We start from the raw sequence: 22,748 nt of genomic DNA, 5'->3' as shown, positions 1-22,748 counted from the left end.
GTGCGAATATTCGAGCAGTTCGAATATTCGAACAAATATTACAGTATTCGAATTCGCTTCGAAACCAAATTTAAATTATTCTAAACTTCGAAGTATTCGAAATGAACATCATGTAACCCCCTGTAAAGGTGGTTTCACTGTAGTGCAGGGGCGCTATGCCGTGAATACATCTACCCAGGGGAAATTATCCTCACATCGATTCATCATTTTTGAAGTTTAAAGGCTCGTTATACCGGCTTATATGCTCTAAGTAAAGTAAAGTAAACTTTATAACCTAACATATTTTACATGTCATCACTTGCATTCTACCGAAAGTCAAATCCTGCTACTATTCAAAGTAGCTTCCACTTTCCATTGAACCAAAAAGAATGACATTTGCACATGCCCTGTTTCAATTAAAAAAAATATATATTGTGCAGGTTAGTTGGGTAATGACAAATTGCTCATTTTTCTTTATAATATGCGATACTATATACTATTCGAATTAGATTCAAAATTATTCGACCAAATCACTATTCGCTTCGAATTCACTTCTAACCTAAAATTTACTATTCGCACAAGCCAAACAACAACCTCGAACATGGGCAATTTCCTCAAAGACCACAAAGCTTGAGTCCTGCTCAAGAGTTTCTTTAAATAAAAGACCTTTCGCAAAGGGCCAAAAAATGTCAGACAGTCAAATAAGCAGGTTTTCACCTAACATTATGATGGGGCACGTGTCATCCATCTAACTTGTGAAAATATTTTCGTCCTTGCTTTTCAATACTACAGACTCAAAATCAAAATGAGCATTGTAAGCAGCTCTAGGCATTCGCTACATATGGACAGCTGTTTCGTTAACCCCCTCAACCATTTTGGACGAGCGTGGCTCATCCGCTTGAGATAATATCCCCCATGAGCATTTTGAATGAGACTCCCTCGTTTCCAAGCTAGTTCGTGTGTCGCTTCACAGATGGCAGCCCTTGCTTGGCAATTTCATTTTAACCACCATTTCACATTTTTTCGCGACTTGCGTTTAGAAAATGGCATCCAGTGAAGGCGATGCGTGCGTTTCTCGTGCATCGTCGCAGAAAAGAAGCCTTTCACCCTCGTCCAGCTTTTCAGGCGGCAATTATTCAGATATCGAAGTTTACTTTGATTATGGAAGCGAGAGCGATAGTGATGATGACATCGGGATAAGCAGTTCATTAGACAAGGAAGACTGTTCAGAGGACACCATCATTATGCACTTCATTATGCTAATTTGCCTCAACATACTCAGCAATTTTTTGTTTGTCAATCAAAACATGCTTTTTAGAAGCAAAATATTCAATATCAAATTTTTTTTAAATAAACTTTTTAGACTGAAAAACTCTCAAGAAACAAAACGGCTAAGAGGTTTCTACATAGATGTGCACCAAATGGGTATGGCCTATATATAACTTGACAGCACAGAATGATCTTAATATAATGCTCTTGATCATGACTAAATTTCCTCAGGCTTCATAAGATGAAGTTCGTTACTTTGTCCCTTCCACAATGCGATTTTCATATGAGCTAACAAATAGCTCAAAAGCTGCTTTTAACTGGTACTGTTGTAGTGACTTGTAGCCTTTGGTGCGCGCTCATCTGCCTTTTCATTACCAAGACCCAGAAAAATCAATTTGGTTTGGAAGTTTGAGCTTATTTTTTTCCTCGCCAAGAAGGATACTCTCTGGTGCAAAATAAAATCTCAAAGCAATGATCTTATAAGAATATGATAAAATGCACTCCTGATGGGGTTGAGTTCCTTGAAAATGACTGGCTTGCTTACTTGCACAAGATATGAAAAGGAAGTCAACTGTGGTCACAAAGCTCTATCCTGATCTGATCTGGGGTCAATTGCGATAAAAGTGCACACAGTGCACTTTGGTTGCTATCTGATAATGACAATTTTAAGCAAAGCAACCTTGACAATAATAATAATAATAATAATAATAATAATAATAATAATAATAATAATAATAATAATAATAATAATAATAATAATATAACTGTTGGGGTTTAATGTCTTGAAAACAAAATATGATTATGAGAGACGCCGTAGTAGAGGGCTCCAGAAATGTTGACCTCCTGGGTTTCGTTAACGTGCACCTAAATCTACGTACATGGTCCTCATGCATTTTCACCTCCATCGAAAATGCGACCACGATGGCCGGGATTCAATCCCGCGACCTCCTGTTCAGCAGTCGAGCACCATAACCACTAGACTAGCGTGGCGGATAGCTTGACAACTTCTAAAGGCTTCATCAGGCTTTAAAGACAGTAGCCCTTACCTTTCCACTGCTCCACGGTGTGTTCACGTTCATCTACAGAGTGGTCATATGATGCAGGTGCTGGCTGCAATGCCCACAAAACAATCAGCCATAAAACAATCCCCCTTACTCCAGCTTTCAGATTGCACAATTCAAATATATTGTACTAATGGGTAAACAGTAATTTTCAGTGAAGCAACAAGCACAAAGAGGCCCTAAGACAATGTGCCACACATATAATTCAAATACAGTAAAAGCTTGTCAATTCGGATTTCATGGGGTCAGAAAAAATGTCCGAATTAGCCCAATGCCAAATTATCAAAAGCATCAAAGGAACAATAAAGTGTCTATAACATCAATGCATTTTCATTTTATTAATGAATACATAAACCCAGTAGTTATTTTGCATAACCGCAGCATAAAGCCACGATTTTCATCCTTCGGGACTTCGTTCACTATGTGACCGCGGCTCATGACCTCCGTGTCGTTAGCCGAGACGTGTTCTGAATCCAACCCTTATTTAGTACCGCCACCACACACCCACATGACGATAATTTTTTTTCTTTTGTTGTTGTTGTTTTTTCGCCGGAATAATGGCTGGCAACTCATCGTTCGTTCATCGCAATGAAGCAAGTGAGTTTTATGCCCGCATGTGGACCGCGGCTGAAGCTCTTCATCTTCAACAGCTCCCACCATGCTTGCGTTTTGTGACATTGCACATGTATTGCCCAAAGTCAAATTGAAGCTACTGAGTGCCGCATCCACTGTGGACGACACCATGGTTGCTAAAGACACGATCATAGCGTCCTGAAGGCCATAGCAGTTCTGAAAGCCGCTAAAGCCTTGGTCACCAACAACGTTGTGGATGGCAACCACGCCTTTCTGAAAACCCACAGCCATTTCGGTTGTTCGCGAATGCTGTTTTCGCTCCATTGCGTTGCTTCGTGCTTGACACGCTCCGAAGATCGTCCGAATTAACCAGGTTGCAGCCAAATATGGCCACATTAATGAGAGTTTGATGCTATTAAACAATACATATTTGCCGGGACCAGAGAACATGTCTGAATTATCAGGTTTTGCAAATTAACGGAGGTCAAATTAACAAGCTTTTACGCATTCCCAGTTATTTTTCACATACCGATAAGCTAACCAGGGAGCATTTATTGTCAGAAGGGATAAGAGAAGGCAGCATGAACCCAAACATCAGATGATGAATGATTAGAGTGAAAAATGAGAAAAAAAAAGAAACATGTTTACAGTCAACCAGTCTTGTCACTCGAATGAAAAAGTTGGTAGAGCAATCAATGTTGTCCTTGTTCAGTACAACACCGTCATTTGTGCACCAGACAGAAAAGAAAAAACTCTTTTTACGAAGCAATGCACACTTTGTGGGGTGCATAACTATTTCCAAGTGGAAATAGTTATGGAATGCGTATACGAATCAGCTGACAATGCAAGTTGATTCTATCTACTTGCTTTGTGTAAATGTAAGTAGCCAATTAAGCAACTACTGGCTGTTATTAAATTCACCCAAAAGGCAGTGCTCCAAGATGATGGCATCATTACACTCAACACTACTAACTGCTTCGTTAGCATGGATTTGTTTTGCACATTTCACCCATACTTCGCCCCCTTTCTTTTCCTTTTACAAAATAGGTGCAACTGGGTTCAATACTATTCTATGTTTAGCCACCAGCAGAAATAAAATTAACAAAAAGATATAGCCATTCCTGCTCCCTAAAAACAAATTGGCAAGTCCAAAAATATTAACATAAATGCCTTGCAATAATTACCTTCAAAACAGAGGCATGAAAGTTAAGGTAAACCAATCATTAACGGTTACGGGAATATCCGTTGAAATAGCCGACAGATATAAAATTCTGGTTATAACTTTTTCTGCTGATATTACATGGTCACTTCATATTAAATCAATGACCAAATCATTACCATGTGCTACTGGTGCTGTCACAATGTAGACACTTTCTTCCAAAACAAAGCCAAACATCAGTGTTGTCATGCCCTGTTTTCTATTTATATCAACTACTGCCTATTTATCTGAGGCACTACAATTGTACGCAATGTAAATACAATTCATCAACTGCAAAAAAACAAAAACAAAAGGAAACCTCTTCAGACACCCAACTGTCGTTGGAAATAAAGATTTGATTTAAAATAATGCACGACATTATCTTTCAATTGTTTTTCTTTTTGGAATGCTGTGCATTCATTTGCAGGCTGAATTTTCTACAAGGTCTCCTTTCCTTACACCCTATTCTTTCCTTCCCTTATGTCACTTGAAATGTAGCTGAAAATGTGACATTTGTGAAAGTTCAAAGAAACAAGGCTGGCATTTTTCATAAGTCAAATTACTTTCAGGATTTTTTAAAGTTTCCCAATACGTGTACATTAGGAATGCAGCATTTCAAGGTGAGAAAAGCTAAGCACACAAAAAGCTAAATACATAGCTCCTAACCAGAAATATAAACTGAAGGTACAAACCCATCAGCAGACTGTCACTTCTGAACCACATTGCTTAAGAACTTGGGGACAGTTCAAGTATTTGAGCATTACACAGGGCCACTCACCGCGTTTACTTCAGCTTCGTCGTACCACACATTGATGTAAGGGTGAGCAAGGGCTTCATCGACAGAGATACGCCTTTCTGGGTCAATCACAAGCATCTTGGAGAGAAGATCACGAGCTTGACTGGCTGCAATGCCACCCCAAAAATGTTAAGATGGCACAGTATATTTCCATGAGAACAATGCCCTTGCCAAGCTACAAAGTGATGAGATCTCATATTAGAGCTATCCAAGCTGTATATTCAAATGTGACGCTCTAGAATACATTGCACTTAACATTGTCCTTAACATTACACGCACACAACCAGGTGCTCACCTTTCAGCCGGCTGTGCTCATGACTATCGGAAGGAAACAGTACGTCTGGAAAGAGCTTGTCAAAGCTGTAGCCTGCATACCGAGGACGATTCTCCACATAGTTGCGCACTGTTGGCTGTAGACGGCGCATGAACTCTTGTGATGGTGTACCCAGCTGTTCAATGATCTTATTCCATTGATCAATGTCTGTACAAACCAAAGGTCAAGGAATACTCTTTCTTTATATCCTGAAATAACTCATCTCATTTCTATTACACCCAACAGAGCAAGAGTAATCTCTCTTGCAATACAGTTAAACCATGATATAATGAAGTCGGTAAAATCGACAACTTACTTCATTATATTAAAAATCCATGAAATTCAAATTTATATGCCAAGTATGGTTCCCAAAGGGATTATTTTTCTACAGAAAGTGCCGCAAGAACATTTCAGCAATACTGGCAGAAAGAAAGAAAAAAATTTTAAAAAGTGGCCTTTCTAGCCACTATACTTTGGCCAGCAGCTCCAGTGGGTGTCAGTACCTGAAGCTGCCTGAAGCTCATGCGGTGCGCGTGGGGACAGCCGAAGGCGAGAAAGTGGAGGGCAAGAAAAGCCGAGGTGCACAGATTTCAATTCACGTCCGCTTGCCAAATGTGGCCATCAAGAAAAAAAAAAGCGTAAGGAACAGAAGCTCTTCCATCAACTGCCAGTGACCCCGAGCAAATCACTACTGAGCCACTGTTCATCGTCAGGATTGTAATAGCTGCTGATTGTAATATTGCCTCTTCCATCAACGATTGACACCTCGAAAATGGCGTGCGAGGCTCTTACGGAAACTTCAATCGTTGATGGCACAGTATATCTTCCAATCTTCCAATTTGCAGCGGCAGTTCTGAACAGCGGCTTCATAAAAGATGAAAACAAAACAGCTTCTTTAAAACAAGTGCGTGGAATAATTACCGTATGTTTTTGCATGTAACCCACACAAAAAAGTCCCAGTTTCGCCACAACAGTGAAGCAATGAATGTGATAGCAACAAATTAGAATGTCACAAGAAGAACAGAAAGCAGCTCGATGCTTGCAACGCGCCGCTCGAGCATAAAGAACTGACGAAAAGAACACACACAGGACGACCGCGAACTAACAACGGTCACAGCTTGACACTTGCAGCGCACTGCTCAAACACAAGGACGGACACTCAAAAAGAACGCACAGGTACACACAGGACGAGCACGAACTAACTGTTACAGGTGTTACTTCTTCGTGTTTGAGCAGCATGCTACAACCCAACACTCTTAGACTTCCTTTCCTTTAAAACTGCGGCGCGTGGCGTGACTCCTCAGCGTCTCCTGCCGCGCGATGGCGTTTGATGCATTGTTTACTCGGCGTTCCACATCATCAGTGGGTACCGAAATGGGCCCCTTTTTAATGCGCGTCTCAAGGGCAGCTTTCAAACTGAAGGAAAATGTAGGAGCGTTGCTTTAAAGCGCGCCCTTTGGGCAAATCTCGCGGGTGATACTACACACACTGAAGCACCTCCGAGCTCTGCGTGCCGTTAGTGTTTAATGGTGTATATAAACAGCTCGCTGTTGTTATGCTAAACAGCCGGTGGCGTGTGGCCGAGTTGTTTAAAGCAGCGCACCGTGGAGCAAGGGGTCGCAGGTTCGAATCCCGGTGGCGCGCTTAAAAAATTTTTCCTTCCGATTTATTTTTCTTTGTGGATTTTATTTATATATCCATACATATACATATCCGGAACATGACGGCGATGGCAAAAACCAGCCAAGAGTGTCCATATAATTGCTATCGCAATAAAAATACAGGAAATGCAGAGCTAAAGTTAAGATGAAAAGCATAAATTCTGGTGCGCAAAGATGGCTTCACAGCTATGCAGGAAAGCTAGCTTTGCAGCAATACGCGGGGATCACTTTTAGAAAATTTTCCGCGAATCATTGCTAAGGGTGCAGGTTATACACAAGAAAATATGCTCTATATTACAGGCAGAGACAGAACGCAAACGTCATATCGTAACCATGCCACAGCGTCCCTGATTTCTCGTTTGTTTCGCTGAACTGGTGGTACTAGTTTCGGTTTCGACAACCCCCCAACTTCGAATTTCAAATTTAGATAAAATGGGTCGACCTACAATATTGTAAATACGATAAGTGAGAGCTCATTGTGCATAGCGGCACCTCTACGGCTACTCATGCTTTTTGCTTGACACGCGGCGATAACAAAAACACCAAACTGGTCATTGACGCATTGCACACACGACACAGAATACAAGCCTAGTGTACAGTTCGTAAAGACATAAGAGTAGTGAACGACATGATGGGCCAGGATTCCCACATGCCACACATCAGCTGCATGCACTCACTCTATGCTGCTGCGAAGGTGAGGAGAGCATTGAGGTGCACCTGCAATGAACTGCAAGGCTGCTCTCTGAGAGCAGCCTTGCAGTTCATTGCAGTTCAATCGAGACCCCGGCTGCCTTGTCAACTGATACCTTCCCATGGTGTACCGTATAGTACAGCACCTCACTGGAACAATGAGTGTTATGCCTTTTGGCCAAGTTGATCAGCATTTGTGCAATTGGTGGCAGGTATACCTGCCAACTTGGTGACCTCGAAATTCAGGAGATAAGGAAAGTGGGGAAGGGGGGTGATGCGACAGAAGAAAACTGGTGTACGCATTAATTTACCTTTTCGCAGAGCCAAAGCGATATCGCAAACTAATGATTGCCAGTAAAGCTTTTAGACATCAGCGATAACATTGGTACTCGTAATTATGTGGTGCATACATGCGGACATAATTAAGGGACTAAACCTGCTTTGTCCAATGACAGCTAGTAGCCCCTTGCCAATCTTAGTGTGCTTTTTCGCATGATATCAATTTACTGTGGCGAAAGTGACTTAAGTATTCCTCACACTGATGCATCTTATTTTAGGCGCTGCTCACATACATGATCAGAAAGGTTTAGAATTGATGTCCTTATAGGTTATTTTTTTTCAAGGTGGCATCAGCACTGTCTTTTGGGAGATTTGTGGCCGTGCCCATACAATTGGAAGAACTTCTCAAAATTCGGGAGTCTCCCAGGCAAATTGGGAGAGTTGCAGGTATGAATAGCTTAGTTGTGTTGAGGCAAAAAACAGGCAAAAAGGATACGATCTGTGCCAGGAAACAGAACTGCACCTCGGATCATTTCTCCCATTATACAGCCAACTGACCAGATGTCCACTGCAATAAGGAAAAAAGACAAAAGTTGTGAAGCCAAACTTAAATGTGACACAATGACAGTTTTATTGTATAACCTTTGTATTTGTAGTACAGTAAAAGCTCGTTCATTCGACTCTCGTTAATTCGGACACGTCATATGGTCCCTGTAAATATACGCATCACTCTATGAGACTGGGGGCTCGTAATTTCGAACAGATTTGACCGCAAATCGGATAATTCGGCGACTTTCGGGCCGCTGGCGAGGCTCGAAAACGAAAAAAGAACAATTCAGAACAAAAGTGAAGCTCAAACGCAGCATCGCCATGGACATCAATTGTCGACTTTGCTTGACTTGAGACTGGTTGAACGTCTTTTCTTCGCGTGTGTTGTTGGCGGTACCATTTTATTGCTTTGTTCCCGTTGGTGTGCTGCATCGTTGAACGCTGTTTTATCGAGGAACGATTCAGTACGGCTCCTTTAGCTTGATTGTTGCTGGTGCTTTTGTGCTGACTTTTCGTGTGAACGCACTCTCCGCCGATGGCAACGCCGGCGAAGCGGCCAAAGTACGAGGCCAAGGACTTCACCACCAAAGTAGAAATTTTGCGTGCCCTGAAAAATGGCCTCTGCCGACAAGAAGTTGCTCCTGTGCCATGACGTCGGCAAACAATACGACTTGAGTCTCCAGAGCGCAGTTAGCATTCTTGCATATGTGTGGCAGAACACGCCTGCGCACGCCATTGCCAACTGTTTCAGGCACAGTGGCTTTGTTGTACCCGACTCCAGCGATGCCGAAGTGTCGCCGGACGACGGTGCCGACGATGGGCAGGATTTCGGAAGTGTTATGCCTGATGCAGTGACACTAGAGGATTATATCGGCATTGATGATGGTTAACATGCAGAGACACAGACCTCTTAAGATTATGGCAGGATTACACTGTGCTCCAAGAAAGTTCTGCCACTGACAAAAATAGCCAGTTTCCGCAGTATTACAGGTTCTCAAGGCCTGTAATGAAAAAAAAACCACCAAACAAGACCCACCATTTTCTTTGTAGCCCATGCCAAGAATGACTTCAGGAGCCCGGTAGTAGCGAGTGACCACATATGGGGTCATCATAAATGTTGTCCCTGCAGTTCGTGCCAAGCCAAAGTCCAGGATTTTCAGCGTGCAATCCGACTTAACAACAATGTTGCTAGGTTTCAAGTCCTGCACATGAAGTAAAATGCCTTGATGTGGACACTCAGACAAAGAAACACATCTGCATTATCTGAAACTTTACACACCTACTGTATATAGCAAGACAATAATTTCACAGTAATAATCAAAGAGAATAGTGAATGAAGTAAAAAGGCATAGTGAACAAAATATACAGTCCACAAAAACATGGAGGCCCGAACTGATTAACAGTGGTAGAATAAGAAACATTACTGGCTCTAGCACAATTCCTTGTTCTACCACTGTTTGTTCATATTGAATAAAAGTTTGGTGCACTGTACTATGTCTTGTTTGAAAGCTACAACAACAGCTAAACATACCTTGGGAACAAGCTCTCATGTCATCACTTCTATGATCAACATTTCCCAATGACAAATTTTAAAGGAGTCTGAAAATTGTTTTGCAATGGCTTATCAATGTGGAGCTTCCTCCACTGCAGGGATATAGCACGACCATACATAAAAAATCAAAAACAAAAAGCAGGCTTGGTGCTGCACCTGCCTTGAGACTTCAAATGCTTTCAATAAAACCCAAAACCAGACCCTGAAATAAGCACGCATTGTCACTTATTGGAGTGATCATAGATTGTGTGTGAGTGCCATGTACTGTAATTTTTCAGCGACACCAGTTAAGCACTCATAACCAAGTTTACTGTGTCCCCGTTTGTCATTTCTATATCACAACTGTCACCATGCCATAAAGTGGGGAAAAAAAATGTTCTGCCCACAGTTATGTCGGATAGGAAACTGGGCACACTAGTCCCCTCTGCTACCACACAACATTCACAGTTTAGTTATTATGCAGTAACTCTTCAGCTCTGAATAAATTTGCATGAATATGTCTCTGCTGCCCTAGCATAATTTTTTTTTTAAATTTTGAGTACTATAAATTTTCTATGACAAAATTTGACATAACCCAACGAAATTCATATCAGATATTGTGTTGCCATTTGTGAGCTGGCTACTTCTTTGGCATGCAGAAATGGTGCTTCTTTAATATGCCATACTTCTACACACTAATAAGGTGACTTTGCTCAAGAGAAGGGCCGTGCTGTGCGCAGCATTTCATATCAATGTCAATTTCAAGTGATAGTATTTAGCAGAACTAAGAAAATGAAGACCAACCAATCCGAAGGCTCTAGCAGTTACTACCGTAATGAATATTACTAGGTCTTACACAGTAAAACCTGGTTAAAGGGACCGTGCAACACTTTTCCAAGTAATCATCGAATGGCTTCATTAAAAGAGCTTATTGACTCATGAATTCACTGCCACAAAGATTTTTAAAATCCATCAAGTACAAGCGGAGGTAGAGGTAGCATGCATCAAGCGCTTTCTCTTTCCTTTCGTACCAGCGAGCACGCTGAAAGCTACGCAGGGGGGGGGGGGGGGGGATGACAAGGAGGCAAGAAAATGCATACATTCATGAGCACGCGTCATGACCTTGAACACGTTTTCTTCAAACATGCAGCTTACTTTCAGTGTGATCGCAAGCGCACATGCGGGCACGTGGCGGCATCCCACTGAAGGCGCGGCAACTATACAGCTCACGATACTCAAATTAGCCAATAGGCCTCCCAAGCTTGGCGAGAGGGCGTTGCGGCGCACGCGTTTTGCCGCCTTTCTGGCAAAAACCGGTCACTTGTTTTTCTGCACCCGCCTTTTGCCTGCACTTTCCCCACACCTTCACGCGCCCTGCACGCGCTGTCATCTGCTCGTCATGCGCGTGCAGCCTCACATGCGCCTGCTCTGAAGGTTTAAAAAGAATTAGAGATGGACAAAACATTGTCACGGTGTGAATCTCCCTGGAGAGTGGTTGACACTTTTGCAGGAACCAACAGGTCATCAAGGGCGATGCTGACTTTCGATGGCTTGGATGCCAAGTTTGTCGTGCGGCTAAACTTATTATGAGCTCAGTGTGAAGAGCTCATAATGAATGCCAGCCCTGTTGAGTTGCTGGCAGCAGTGCAATGCACAGTGTTCAGTTTCATGGGAGTTTCACTTTTGTGGAGGTTTGCATCGGATGATAACGTCGGATCGCAAGTTTAATGCCACCCTGGATTTTTTTACAGCTCCCACTGACAGCATACTGATGCGGCACAAAAAAATGTTTCATGCCCACTTTGACCATGCATGTTTCCTGCAGAGGTGTTTCATTTCAGATAATATATCAACACCTGATCACACACAGTGTTCGCCGATTCGAATGTCGCCTTGATTGTTTCAGCAGCTCACTTGGTCAGCATCACACTATGCAATACCCACTGGGATCGTGCATGTTAATGATTACGCCAAAATTTGCCCCGATGATAACCTCGTCAGCTTTCGCAAAGCCATCGAAAATTTTATTGCCGCTTTGGTTCTTTTTTCAGCTCATTTCCAAAGCGGAAGCTATATATCGCCCGCAGCTCACGCGCATGCAAGGCTATAATTTACTAGCCAAACCCAAGATATGGTGGCTAGAGGGGGAGGTGTCAGCAAGGGCGTGCCGGAGACGAAGCATTTTTTCATGACGATGCGACGGCGCGGGAGGCATCTCGGTGCCTCCCACGCCGTCTGTCGCGCGTCTGTCGGCCTGTCGGCTCCCAGATTTCATCCGCACGATGCCTTAGGTTCGCGGAGGTGTTTGGCACGGACGCGAGGCGCGTTTTCCGTCCACGACTTCTTACGGCGCTCACTAACCATACAACCACATAATTTTCGAGATTAGGCAAACATATCAATGAAGCTGGCCCAACAAGAGCTTTGGTAATTGCTTCGTGCTGCTGAAGCTTTGTGTGGAGTGTAACGATTGGAAAACACTGCACCTCGGCTTATGCAGTGGGTGGTCGTTTGCAGTGGGGGTATTGCCCCCCGTTTCACTGGCAACTTCTTGGAAAGGTACGCAGCGACGTTCGGGAACAAAGCTGGAACCGAATCTGGTGTTAGGGAAGGGCGACCACGGGGAATTACCACTGTTTCACCGTTGATCACGTGTGTGTAGCTGTGAAATATAAACCTCTTGTGGAAGTGAAGTTCACAGAAAACGCTGTTCTTGTACAGCGGCTTATCAGCTCGTGGAATGGAACGTTCTCATCCCTGGGGATGTTCATCATTGGCGGGATAACTGCGATGAGAGAGACCTTAATTTCTATCTTCTTTCCTGTCTGAGACGTATCCCGTAGTGGATCCATAGGCGAAACAATGTCTCTGCTGTCTCTGTTGCTTTGCCATCACGTAGCGTCAGCACATGCAAACAACAAACTCGCAGGTGAGCCGTCGGCGCATTGTAGCGGACACTTTTCGGCTTTCTTGCGAGCCTCGGTCGACCACATAAAGTAACTAAGGCACGCGTCCGCTGATCTTGTGACGGCAACGGATAATCTATCGACGGGACGACACAACTTCACGACAGAAAGCGTTTTGTGTGCTGACGAGATCGGCAGCAACACTAGCGTTCGCCGCACAATTGTCTTTTTCGCTCGCGAGAAAACGCGACATGCGTTTCTCGCTCGCGAAAAATGCGGCATACGTTTATCATTCGCGAAAAATGTGACATGCTTTTCTCGCTCGCAAAAACCACGACATACGTACGTTTCTCAGTCAAGAAAAACGCAAGATGAGTTTCTCGCTTTAGTAGACAGCGTGCCATACACGCGTTTGCTGACTAGGAAATTCACGTTTCCGCGAAGCGCCGGTGGTTACGGCAACGCCTTTTGCCATCAGGCACCAATACGCACAAACAAAAGCCGAGCAGGCGAATCAACAGGTCAAATAACACGCGCTTTGCCGGAGAGAATCCACGAGACCACTTCGACAGACCTCGCTCTAGGCATCTCGGAGACGACGAGCGCGCCACCTGTCGGCGTCATGAAAATGTGCCGCACCGGCTTGCACGGCGCAGCCTGGCCGATGCTGACACCTCCCCCTCTAGCCACCATACCCAAGATATCATTATGAGGCACGCCGTGGTGGGTGACCTCGGATTAATTTCGGCCACCTGGGGTTCTTTAAAGGGGTACCGACACAAAATTTCGCATCCACAATAGCCTGCGGGATCGATTCCCGTGAATATGCGTGTATCATCTGCAAAATACCAACAGCAAACATAGCTTAGAATGTATTTTGCATGAATTTTTAAGTGTGCGTGCGCAATCAAGCACCGCCCTCTCAAAAGTGACCCATGGTGACCTCCCTACTTCCCTAACGTCACCACGCTGCAGTCAATACAACAAGCTATGATGACGTCATAGCCCCCATTTTTCTTTTTGCTACGTTTGCTCCAGCAGAATACTACGCGGCGGCTGCTCACGAGTCCTAGCCACGACACATGCACTGAAAGTTATGTGTTTGGCGACACTGCTGTCCTGTTTCCTGTTCAAATGGACTTCTTGATGCATACTGTGCGGAAGTGCGTCACAGTTCTGTGTGCTGACGTGGTCGAGCGTTGCACACGCTAGGTGGTGATAGTTGCACCCAGCGGCATGTCATTTTTGGAGCTCTCTCAAACCCAAACTGAGACTGGTCGGTAATGAGGAGCATATAATTAATTATTTGTCACGCGCGGCAGTGAACGATGTGCCGTGCTAAGACTAACAGGCCCCAAACAACACATTGCAGCAAAAAACACGAGGCCAAAATTCGTGTGAGTGCCCCTTTAATGTGCGGTCAAGTTCAAGTACACTGGTGTTACTGAATTTTGCTCGCATCAAAATGCAGCTGCCGTATGCGGGAATCGAACCCACGACCTCCATCTTAGCAGCGCAACACCTCTGCCTGCTAAGCAATCATTGCGTGTTGCATGCAAGGCCAATATAAACGCTCAGTGAAAACATGCAGCTTAATTCTGTTTACATTGAGCAGTGACGGGAAATGTACTGCCATCAGCTGAATAAAACACTTGTAGTACTCACGGCACGGTATTGAACTGTGGTGTACACAGAATGCCGCTAATACGATTTTGAAGGGACCGTAAGAAACAAACGTAAGAGCTGGGAAACACAAGAGCCGAGAAAGAGGAAAACCGACAAAAAATATTTAGTGGTACAAAATTTTATTTTACTTTTTTACACTTCAAAAAACCATGCAACGTTGCCTGGTGCGTTTACTCATGCCAGAGCAGCATGAAAAGTTTTTCAAGCACCTGCAGTGTCATATACTTTTAATAAATGTAGTGCCAGCACGGCAGATACCAGGCAAACGGTTGCTTTTGGCGATACCTTCGCGATACTGTCACCGGATGTGTCGGCATCTCCGAGCGATAATGCAGCACAGTTGGCATAGTGTTGGACCACCGTGGCTCGCCGCAGGTGGTCGAACGCCTCGCGAAAGTGAAAGTACCCCCGAAAACGATCATCGAAGAAAATGACCCCTTTTCCACCAACTCCTCAACTTCGCCACTGGTGCACGCATGGCGCATTCGGCCACAATCTAGCCGATGGACAGAACCGCGGAGCTGACGGTGTCATCCACAGAAATGTAATCAACATATGCAATTCTATTGGCACCAACAGTTGTAGGCGTGAAAAAACGAAGCACACGCAACATAACCAGCGCGAAGAGTCTGACCACGAACCGCGCGAACTCCTCCAACCGTGCCTCCGACAAATAATGACGACGAGCCTACGGCAACGTGCCAATGCGATGGCAGAAACATGCCAATCAAGGCCTTACTTTCGTGAGCGCTAAAAATAAGTTTACAACCAATTACGTCATACACGCCATATTTACAATATGAATTTCAAAGGCTATGCTTTTGTTCGCGGCACCCGAAAGTACGTTACGCGTGTTGCTTCGGACACTCATGCGGCTAATCTTACAGTTAAGCCTGGCCAAGCTGCGTGAAAAATCAGCATGGTCGCTCACTTCCGTGGTCGCTCGACCGACTCAGCGGGCACTTTGTGACATATCATGCGGAAATGGTCTCACAGTGCGACGTAACAGCGGGGTTCTCAATACATTGGATCCTATGGGAGCTATGCCAGGACCAGCGGAAAACGATGCAACAGCCAGGAAAATGCAGCAGTGCGAAATGTAACAGCGGGGTTCTACTGTATTAAGCTAACATGCTCTGCTGCTGTCACTTACAAATGGTTTACTTGGAAAGCCAGCACGCAATCTTGAAATGTACAGCATCTGTCTATTTGTTGTAGCTTCGCTTCACAAATGCACTTCCCTTTCAAATGAGCGTGGCCGTCCCGTTTCTCCCCGTACTAATACTATGTGCGACAAAAATTGCTTCAAGGTGACAAGACCGTGAAAGCATCGCTTAGTTCGGCGAACTGCCATAATCCACTCTTGACGACTCTGCTCCTCGTACTGCTTCGATTGGAAACGGTAGAACTTGACAGGCAGTTTTCAGCTCTTCGGTATTTTTAAACCTTTGTGCCAGTTCACAATGCAGCAGGAATACGTGCTTGCTTTCCGAGACGACAAAGGGGGACAGCCATAGCTAGAAAAATACGAGAGAAAAGTGTGGAGAACCCCACCTGCTGTGCACGCAATGGGAAAACCAAGCACGTGCAACCCGTCCGAGCTACCGGAGATTCCCCCTCTCTCCGCTGGGGCAGGGGAAGGCGCTGCACAAACTTGAGCGTGGGAGGCCTATTGCCGTGGAGTTTGGGTTTATGGCGTGGTCATTTGAGTTTATGGCATCATTTGTTGAGAGAGGAGGGAACTATTTCTAGCTGGCTGAGAATCAATTGTAAATTCAGGCCGTGTGTTGAGTTATAATGTTTGGCTTATGTGTTCTCAGAAGCCTCGACTATCAATCGACAGCGTTTTTCTCACCATTGCAGAAGGGTTGATAGGCGGACTAGTAGGCACAAATTCATTATAGGAACTTGGCAGCACAAACAAACGGGACACAGAAGAAGTGGGACACAAACAAGAACTGACCATGCTGAAAAAGTGTTGCAGGGCCCCTTTAACATGTACCCGCTTTAACCCTTTCGGCCCTGGCGGTGTCAATTGACACCATGACACAACATTTCCCCTAGCACCTCGGAAATGAAACCAAAACTCGCCATTCTTGAGGGAATACTTCTTCAACGATCCCCACTGCATTTGACACCAAAATGGTGACATGCTTGCGGAGGTGGGAGCCGTAGTGAAAGAAGAAGCTTGACCGAACTCATGGGTGACGCCGTGGCGGGTCAGCTGAGGCGGCTAAGCGCAATATTCGGGTCGACGTACCGAAGCTGTTTCAATGAGTATCACTTTGAAAAATGAGACGTGGTTCACATTTTGTGTACTCTAGTGAACAGCGGGAAAAAAGATGCCATTTTTCTCATTTCACAACCGCTGAGCCCTGATGACCTAATTTGATGTCATGTCTGTAATTCGATTAATAATTGCACCACTGGCTCAATTTTTCGTTTGTGGTCTTCTGAGGAGATAACTATTAGGAAAACAAACACAAAAAATGTCCCCGACCAAAATAAAAAATCCAGGGCTGAAAGGGTTAAACGTACTAATGGTGAAAACATACTTGCGACAAATCTCCAAGTCTCAAAGACTAATGTATTCAGTGACCACTTAGGCTGCACAGGCACTGGTTAGCGAATACCACGATAACTTTTTGTCGCATAAATGTTAACAGCATCCCTGAACTCATTAACACCACACTGTGCTGCAAAAGGCCTTCCGTGATTTCAGGAAGTGCAGAGACCGGTAGATCAATGATTTAGACTTCTGTGCGATTGCAACGATGACTTTACGGATAAGCATCAGAAAAGAAAGAACACAAGATGACGCCCACCGACAAACATACCTCGTTCTGCATCCCTCAATTTGTGGTGGCGCTGACGACACAGTGTGCCACAAATGGTCTTGCATCTTTTTCATAAGTGCAGAGATTGGCTAACCAATGATTCAGACTTTGGCACAAGTGTGGCGTTGCCTTCACAGATAAGCACAGAAAAGCACAAAGGTGCTATGGCAGCCAGCAATGAACTCACCAGTATGGCTTATCACTGACAACCCTATCAGGATAACCACCTTCAGCTACCTGGTCAACAATGTGTGTGGCATAGCAAAGTTGGTGTTGTAAGCGTACTGCATACTTTTAATAGGCAACAACCCAAACGCGCTGTGCCACCATTTGCTGTTACGTGCTTTTCCAGGACCACTTGAATGTCGTGGAAACGCAGAATGCTCATTCCTTTCAGAAACAAAAGCAGTTTGTCATCGCCATGCTGACCCCCACACTGCATCTGTGGTACCTGCAGAGTCTTGAGTGGACCGGGTACAAAGAACCCTCCCACAACAAACGCATGAGTCCAATAAAGCAAGCGCCCTGGCAGTGACTGTGCGAGCTTAGTAGGCAACACGTTCAAACAATGAAAGAGCACCTCTTTTGCTCAGTGGCATATAGCGGTACAGACACAAATATGTATTTGGCAAAGCCAGACAAGTGACCCATCCACTCTACCACTATGTCAGCTGCTTTGTGTTCACGTTCATAGTTTCAAATGCTCCTTAGCAATGTCACTGCATGATAGCGTACAGTGGTAATGGACTTGCTACAGTATGAGTCTACTCAGATTTAGGGGGACGCGGCTTTCGTATTGCGAAAAATGGCAAAAAAATCGATTTTCTGAAAATCAAATTTTCAGTTTCTGGAACCCTTTTTCTATCTGATTCCAAAATATCTAAACTGAAAACCACCCAGAAGTGCTTCGAAAACTTTGTTTTGCCCTCCGAGGTGGCGCAAATTATTGTGGAAATTGCAAAAAAAACTGCGATTTTCAAAAAATTGTAGCTCCGCGATGACGCGACCGCGAACCAACTTTTTGGGCTTGTCGGAAAGGGCATTTCTCCGTGTTCAAATTCCCCGCTTCAGCGGGCTCCTTCATTCAGAAAGAAGCGCACAAAAAGCAAACACTTGAGAGTCGTTCCGAGGCCTCCGATTGGCCGCGTCCGCCATGTTGCCCCAGCTCGCCTCGCCATTGGTCCGATGCTCGCTCCGGGAGATCGTCGTCTGCGCGTCGCGAGTTCACGGCTGTCGAGAATCGCGCTACTTCGTGACACGTTCTCAATAGTTCTGTGTTCACGGCTCGACGATCACTTAAAATATAATTGCGCTTTAGTTTGGAGCTGAAAGAGGAAGTTCGATCTGATTACGATGGTGCGCCGCGCTCCTAGCGAACATCGCAAACGTGCGTCTCGGACCGACTCTAGCGTTGACTTCAGCGTCGGATTCGCGGTTAGATTTTCTGTTTAGCAGCACTTCTGACATCGTGACGAAGGCGATCGCGGGACGACTCTTTGTACTCACGACCACGCATTACGCACTTTGAAGCAACGGGCACCACGGCCTGCGCACCTACTGCTCGGAGTCGTCACTAGGCCTAACTCCGCTCACGGCGCCGTTTGGCGAGACGAACCTCGAACTTTGCGGGCAACTACAACGCGCTAGCGTGCTCGCGGCTATGTGCTTCTTCGCAAGCGAAGAAGCACATCGCTCGTCGGCACTTCGGAACCGCGGATGGGCATTTTACGCATCGGCAGTGAACTCGACAGCCAAGCTCGATCGTCAGACCCCACGGCCACGGACTGCTCGGAGCAGCGGTAGCAATTTCGCGCGTCGGCACCCGAAAATGCGATACAAAGTATACTGCGCGCAGATTTTTCGTCATCGTAGCTTTGCATTCGCGCATCGTCACCGAACGCCGTCACCAAGCGCATCACGCGCCGGCTCCACGGACCCCGCGGCCGAGCACTTCGCGGTCAGAGTGCTATCAATAAGCAGTAGTGATGTAATTTAGACGTGCTTGGAGCCGTGCTTGGTATCGCCGCAGGCGTTTATGGATGTTCTGAAACAATGAAAGCCTCGTAGACTAGCGTTGCCGCGGTCGGCCGAATGATAATACGTTTCATACGCGAGAGTGGCAAAAGACCGTGTAGGAAGCAGGGGGACGAATTTTTATCTGCCCGACTCGCGTCATTGAATAAACTGCTCAAAAATCCCTGTGCCACTAATGTCTTGGCCATAACTGTTTGCTATTTGGAACGAAGGCATCGGCTATCATGGTGTGAGCCATTTTCTGTCACAACAAACCTTTCTCTTTATAAAAATTATTCTATGATTAATTGTAATCAATAAGCAAGACTAAATTAAGCTAATGACAGCATAAATACAAAAAATATGTGTAATTATTTCAGTATATGGCCTTATTAGATTGCAATATTTTCTTTTCTGTCATGTCTGTCACACCACTCCTTCATACAGAGAACTTGGTTTGAAATCCATACTGGTTTTTTTTAGATAAAAAAAAAGAAGGTCGTGAAAAAAGAACAAAGGCACACTGCAGAAAGGCCACATGTCCAAGAAGTGAAACATCATAAAAAAAACCAAAGATCACAATCTTTAGGTGTTTTAGAGAAGGCCAAACTTTAAATGCAGTTTTCTCAATACTGTTTTTTTGGCATCTTGCTCAGCTTGTGGAGCAGATATCTTGGCAACTACTACACAGATTTTGATTCCGTTTTTTCTTTTTCAATCCTTGAAGTCTTGTTGACAGGATGACATTATTCTTTACCTTGCTTAGGGCCTAGTTTTTTTTGTAAGTGATAATTAGTGCATGAGAAGTTCTGATGCAATACATGAAGCTGATGGGGATGTTATTTGTAAAAAAACTAAAAGCAATAGACAATTTTTAATAATGTCATCCTATGTAGAGCTCTTTTGAGTAAAGATCAAAACCACTTGGACCTTCCTGGCATGTTTTGTTACAATGCTAGGCTTTTCACCAGCAGACTATGTCATCAGATCATGTAACATAGTGTAATTTGAAAACTACTCGAGATATCACAATGAAACTTTATATATAGCTATTCGAGGCACTCTTCAGTAGGCCTGCCAAATTTCATTACTCTAGGTCAACAAACAAAAAAGTTTTTTTCGATCGCCACCTGCCCCCTTAAGTGCATATTGAAGAACCCCAGGTGGTCAAAATTATTCTACAGTCCCCCACTATGGTGTGCTTCATAATCACATTGTGGTTTTAGCATGCTGAAGAACCCCAGAATTTTTTTTTTTTCTGGGACACAAAATTTTTATATATGCTTTAGGTAGGCATACTTTTGTATTTTTAATCATCATATTATTTCGCTGTTTTTCTAGGCTTTTCTTTTTTTCCACCCTACATTGTTTTTGTTTTTTTCTCCTGGCTTCGAGTTTTAGGGGATAAAGATCAACCTATAATCAAGGCGGGTCTATACTTGAGTAAACACAGTACTGTCTGCCTTTAAAATATGTAAAAACATCTTGGGAAGTAAAGCAATGACTAGGCAAGGCACATCAGTTCAGGTCAAGCCAAGTGTGGGTTCTGCAACACTTCCAGCAAACTGTTCTGGTAGTGCTTTTTGTTGTTTATATACAGTAGACCTTCGTTAAATGGAACCTGAAAGCATCAGGGAAATATGTTCTGTTTAAGAGAAGTTCCATTTACTGAGATGAACAGGGTTGCAGAATTCAAGTATGAAATCAATCGTACTAAAGGCAGTTGTTCCATTTAAGTAGCAATTCCGTTTAAGAGATTTCTGCTTACTGAGAGTCTACTGTAGTATGGAAAATGTGGATTCCTAAAATCTTGTTCCTATTGAATCTGTTCGCACTTCACACACAAAAACGTGGCACTAAACCTTGCACTGTCAATACATTTATGTTCTCCACAACAAACTTTCTCTACGGTTGGTCTTTAAACTCTTATGGACCACATAGAAGGAATAAACAATTCTTTCTTGCAACCATATCTGTATGCAGGGTCCTCCATTCGGGGGGGGGGGGGGGGGGGGGGCTAAGTTTCACCGCAGCTCCCCCTCACCCTCCCAATGGTGGAGTCCTAAAGAAAACAAGCTTTGCAGCAGATACAAAAATGAAAATGAAGCGATGACATCCCTCTGACAATGGCCTGCCTGGAGTCCCTAGCTTTCCGGGGGTAAAGGTGGGAAGTGAACAGTTTTTGGAATGCAACATCAGTGGTCCTCGGTTGCCATTCTCAACAAAAACCTGCATGGCCATAACCCTGCACATTAAACAATGACGGGGCAGCTCCAACTGAGCAAAGATATGGGGCTGACTTGGTGGGCCCCTTAGATGATTAGGGGACTGCGTCCCCCCCCCGAGTGCATGCCTATGGTTGCAAAGGAATTGATTAAAATGGAATCTGGATTACGGCACGATTCAAAACAAAAGCTCATTAGCACATGAAACCATTCATACATCACATAAGCTCAAAATTTAGTCTTATGTTTATATGTCCACTCCAGCATTTCATGTGTTCTGCCTGTCAAACGTATTCACGCACTTACAGATTGAAAAAAAGTATAAACGAATCATTTTCCCCTATGCTTGTTCTGGTTTTTCACTGTTGGCTTTATGTGACACTATGCTGCAAAAGCCCAAACAATGCAGTGCAGTGTTCTTACTCTGTGAATAATGCCAGCAAGGTGGAGATGCTTGATGCCACAGAGCATTTGGTAGAGAAGGTACGACATGCGTTCATGATCTAGGTCCATCTGGATCACCTGGCACAGGTTGGCATCCATCAGCTCCATGACCAAATAGCTGCATAACGGTAGAGAGAGCACCATTTATAAAAGAATTCAGTCAAACCCCATTATAACAACATTGCATCTAACATAAATACAGTAGAATCTCGGTGATACGAATCTCAAGGGGGAGCGAAAATATTCGTATCACCCAAAATTCATATCCCCGAAATTTCGTACCACCAAAAACTATCGAAATCTGTTTTCAAACCGCAACACACACACAAAACGTTTATTACCGTCAAAAGAACTCGCGTATGTCTTTCTGGGACACACGTGAACGGACCAATAAGAGACAGCGCAGCTGGCTGCCACGAACGCACACGCCAAAGCTTCGCTTGAGGCCTACTGAAAACTAAGCGCCGAAGTCTGCTCCACCATAATCATAAGAAAATGACAGAAACGCCGAAACGCTTAGTGCCTTTTTACGACTTTATTGCCTTTATTTATTGCCTTAATTAATTGCCTTTAATTATTGCCTTAAAGGGACACTAAAGAGCAAAACGATTTTTCTCGCATGAGTAAAGTAGTCTTCCGCGATACCAAAAACATCGCGCTTGCTGCGACAAGACGCTTAATAAGCGAGAAAACGCGCAAAAAGAAAATACAGGTGCCGACGCCACCTTTGAATTCCCG

General features: G+C 44.3%; 1 protein-coding gene across 1 annotated transcript in view; it reads right to left on the bottom strand.

Annotated features, from left to right (window-relative positions):
* The window catches only part of LOC119406104 (stress-activated protein kinase JNK), a 54,007-nt gene that overhangs the window by 14,564 nt on the left and 16,695 nt on the right, over positions 1–22,748 (bottom strand). Inside the window, exons 5-10 of the mRNA XM_037672955.1 lie at positions 21,990–22,128; positions 9,405–9,570; positions 8,316–8,387; positions 5,172–5,357; positions 4,859–4,983; positions 2,295–2,358 (exon numbers count right to left, since the gene is read on the bottom strand). Coding sequence (XP_037528883.1) covers positions 2,295–2,358; positions 4,859–4,983; positions 5,172–5,357; positions 8,316–8,387; positions 9,405–9,570; positions 21,990–22,128 — 752 coding nt within the window. The remainder of the gene's footprint in view (positions 1–2,294; positions 2,359–4,858; positions 4,984–5,171; positions 5,358–8,315; positions 8,388–9,404; positions 9,571–21,989; positions 22,129–22,748) is intronic.

The sequence above is a fragment of the Rhipicephalus sanguineus genome, chromosome 1 (assembly GCF_013339695.2).
Source record: "Rhipicephalus sanguineus isolate Rsan-2018 chromosome 1, BIME_Rsan_1.4, whole genome shotgun sequence".
In the NCBI taxonomy this organism is placed as follows: Eukaryota; Metazoa; Arthropoda; class Arachnida; order Ixodida; family Ixodidae; genus Rhipicephalus; species Rhipicephalus sanguineus.
This window is presented reverse-complemented; position numbering and strand designations above follow the sequence as displayed.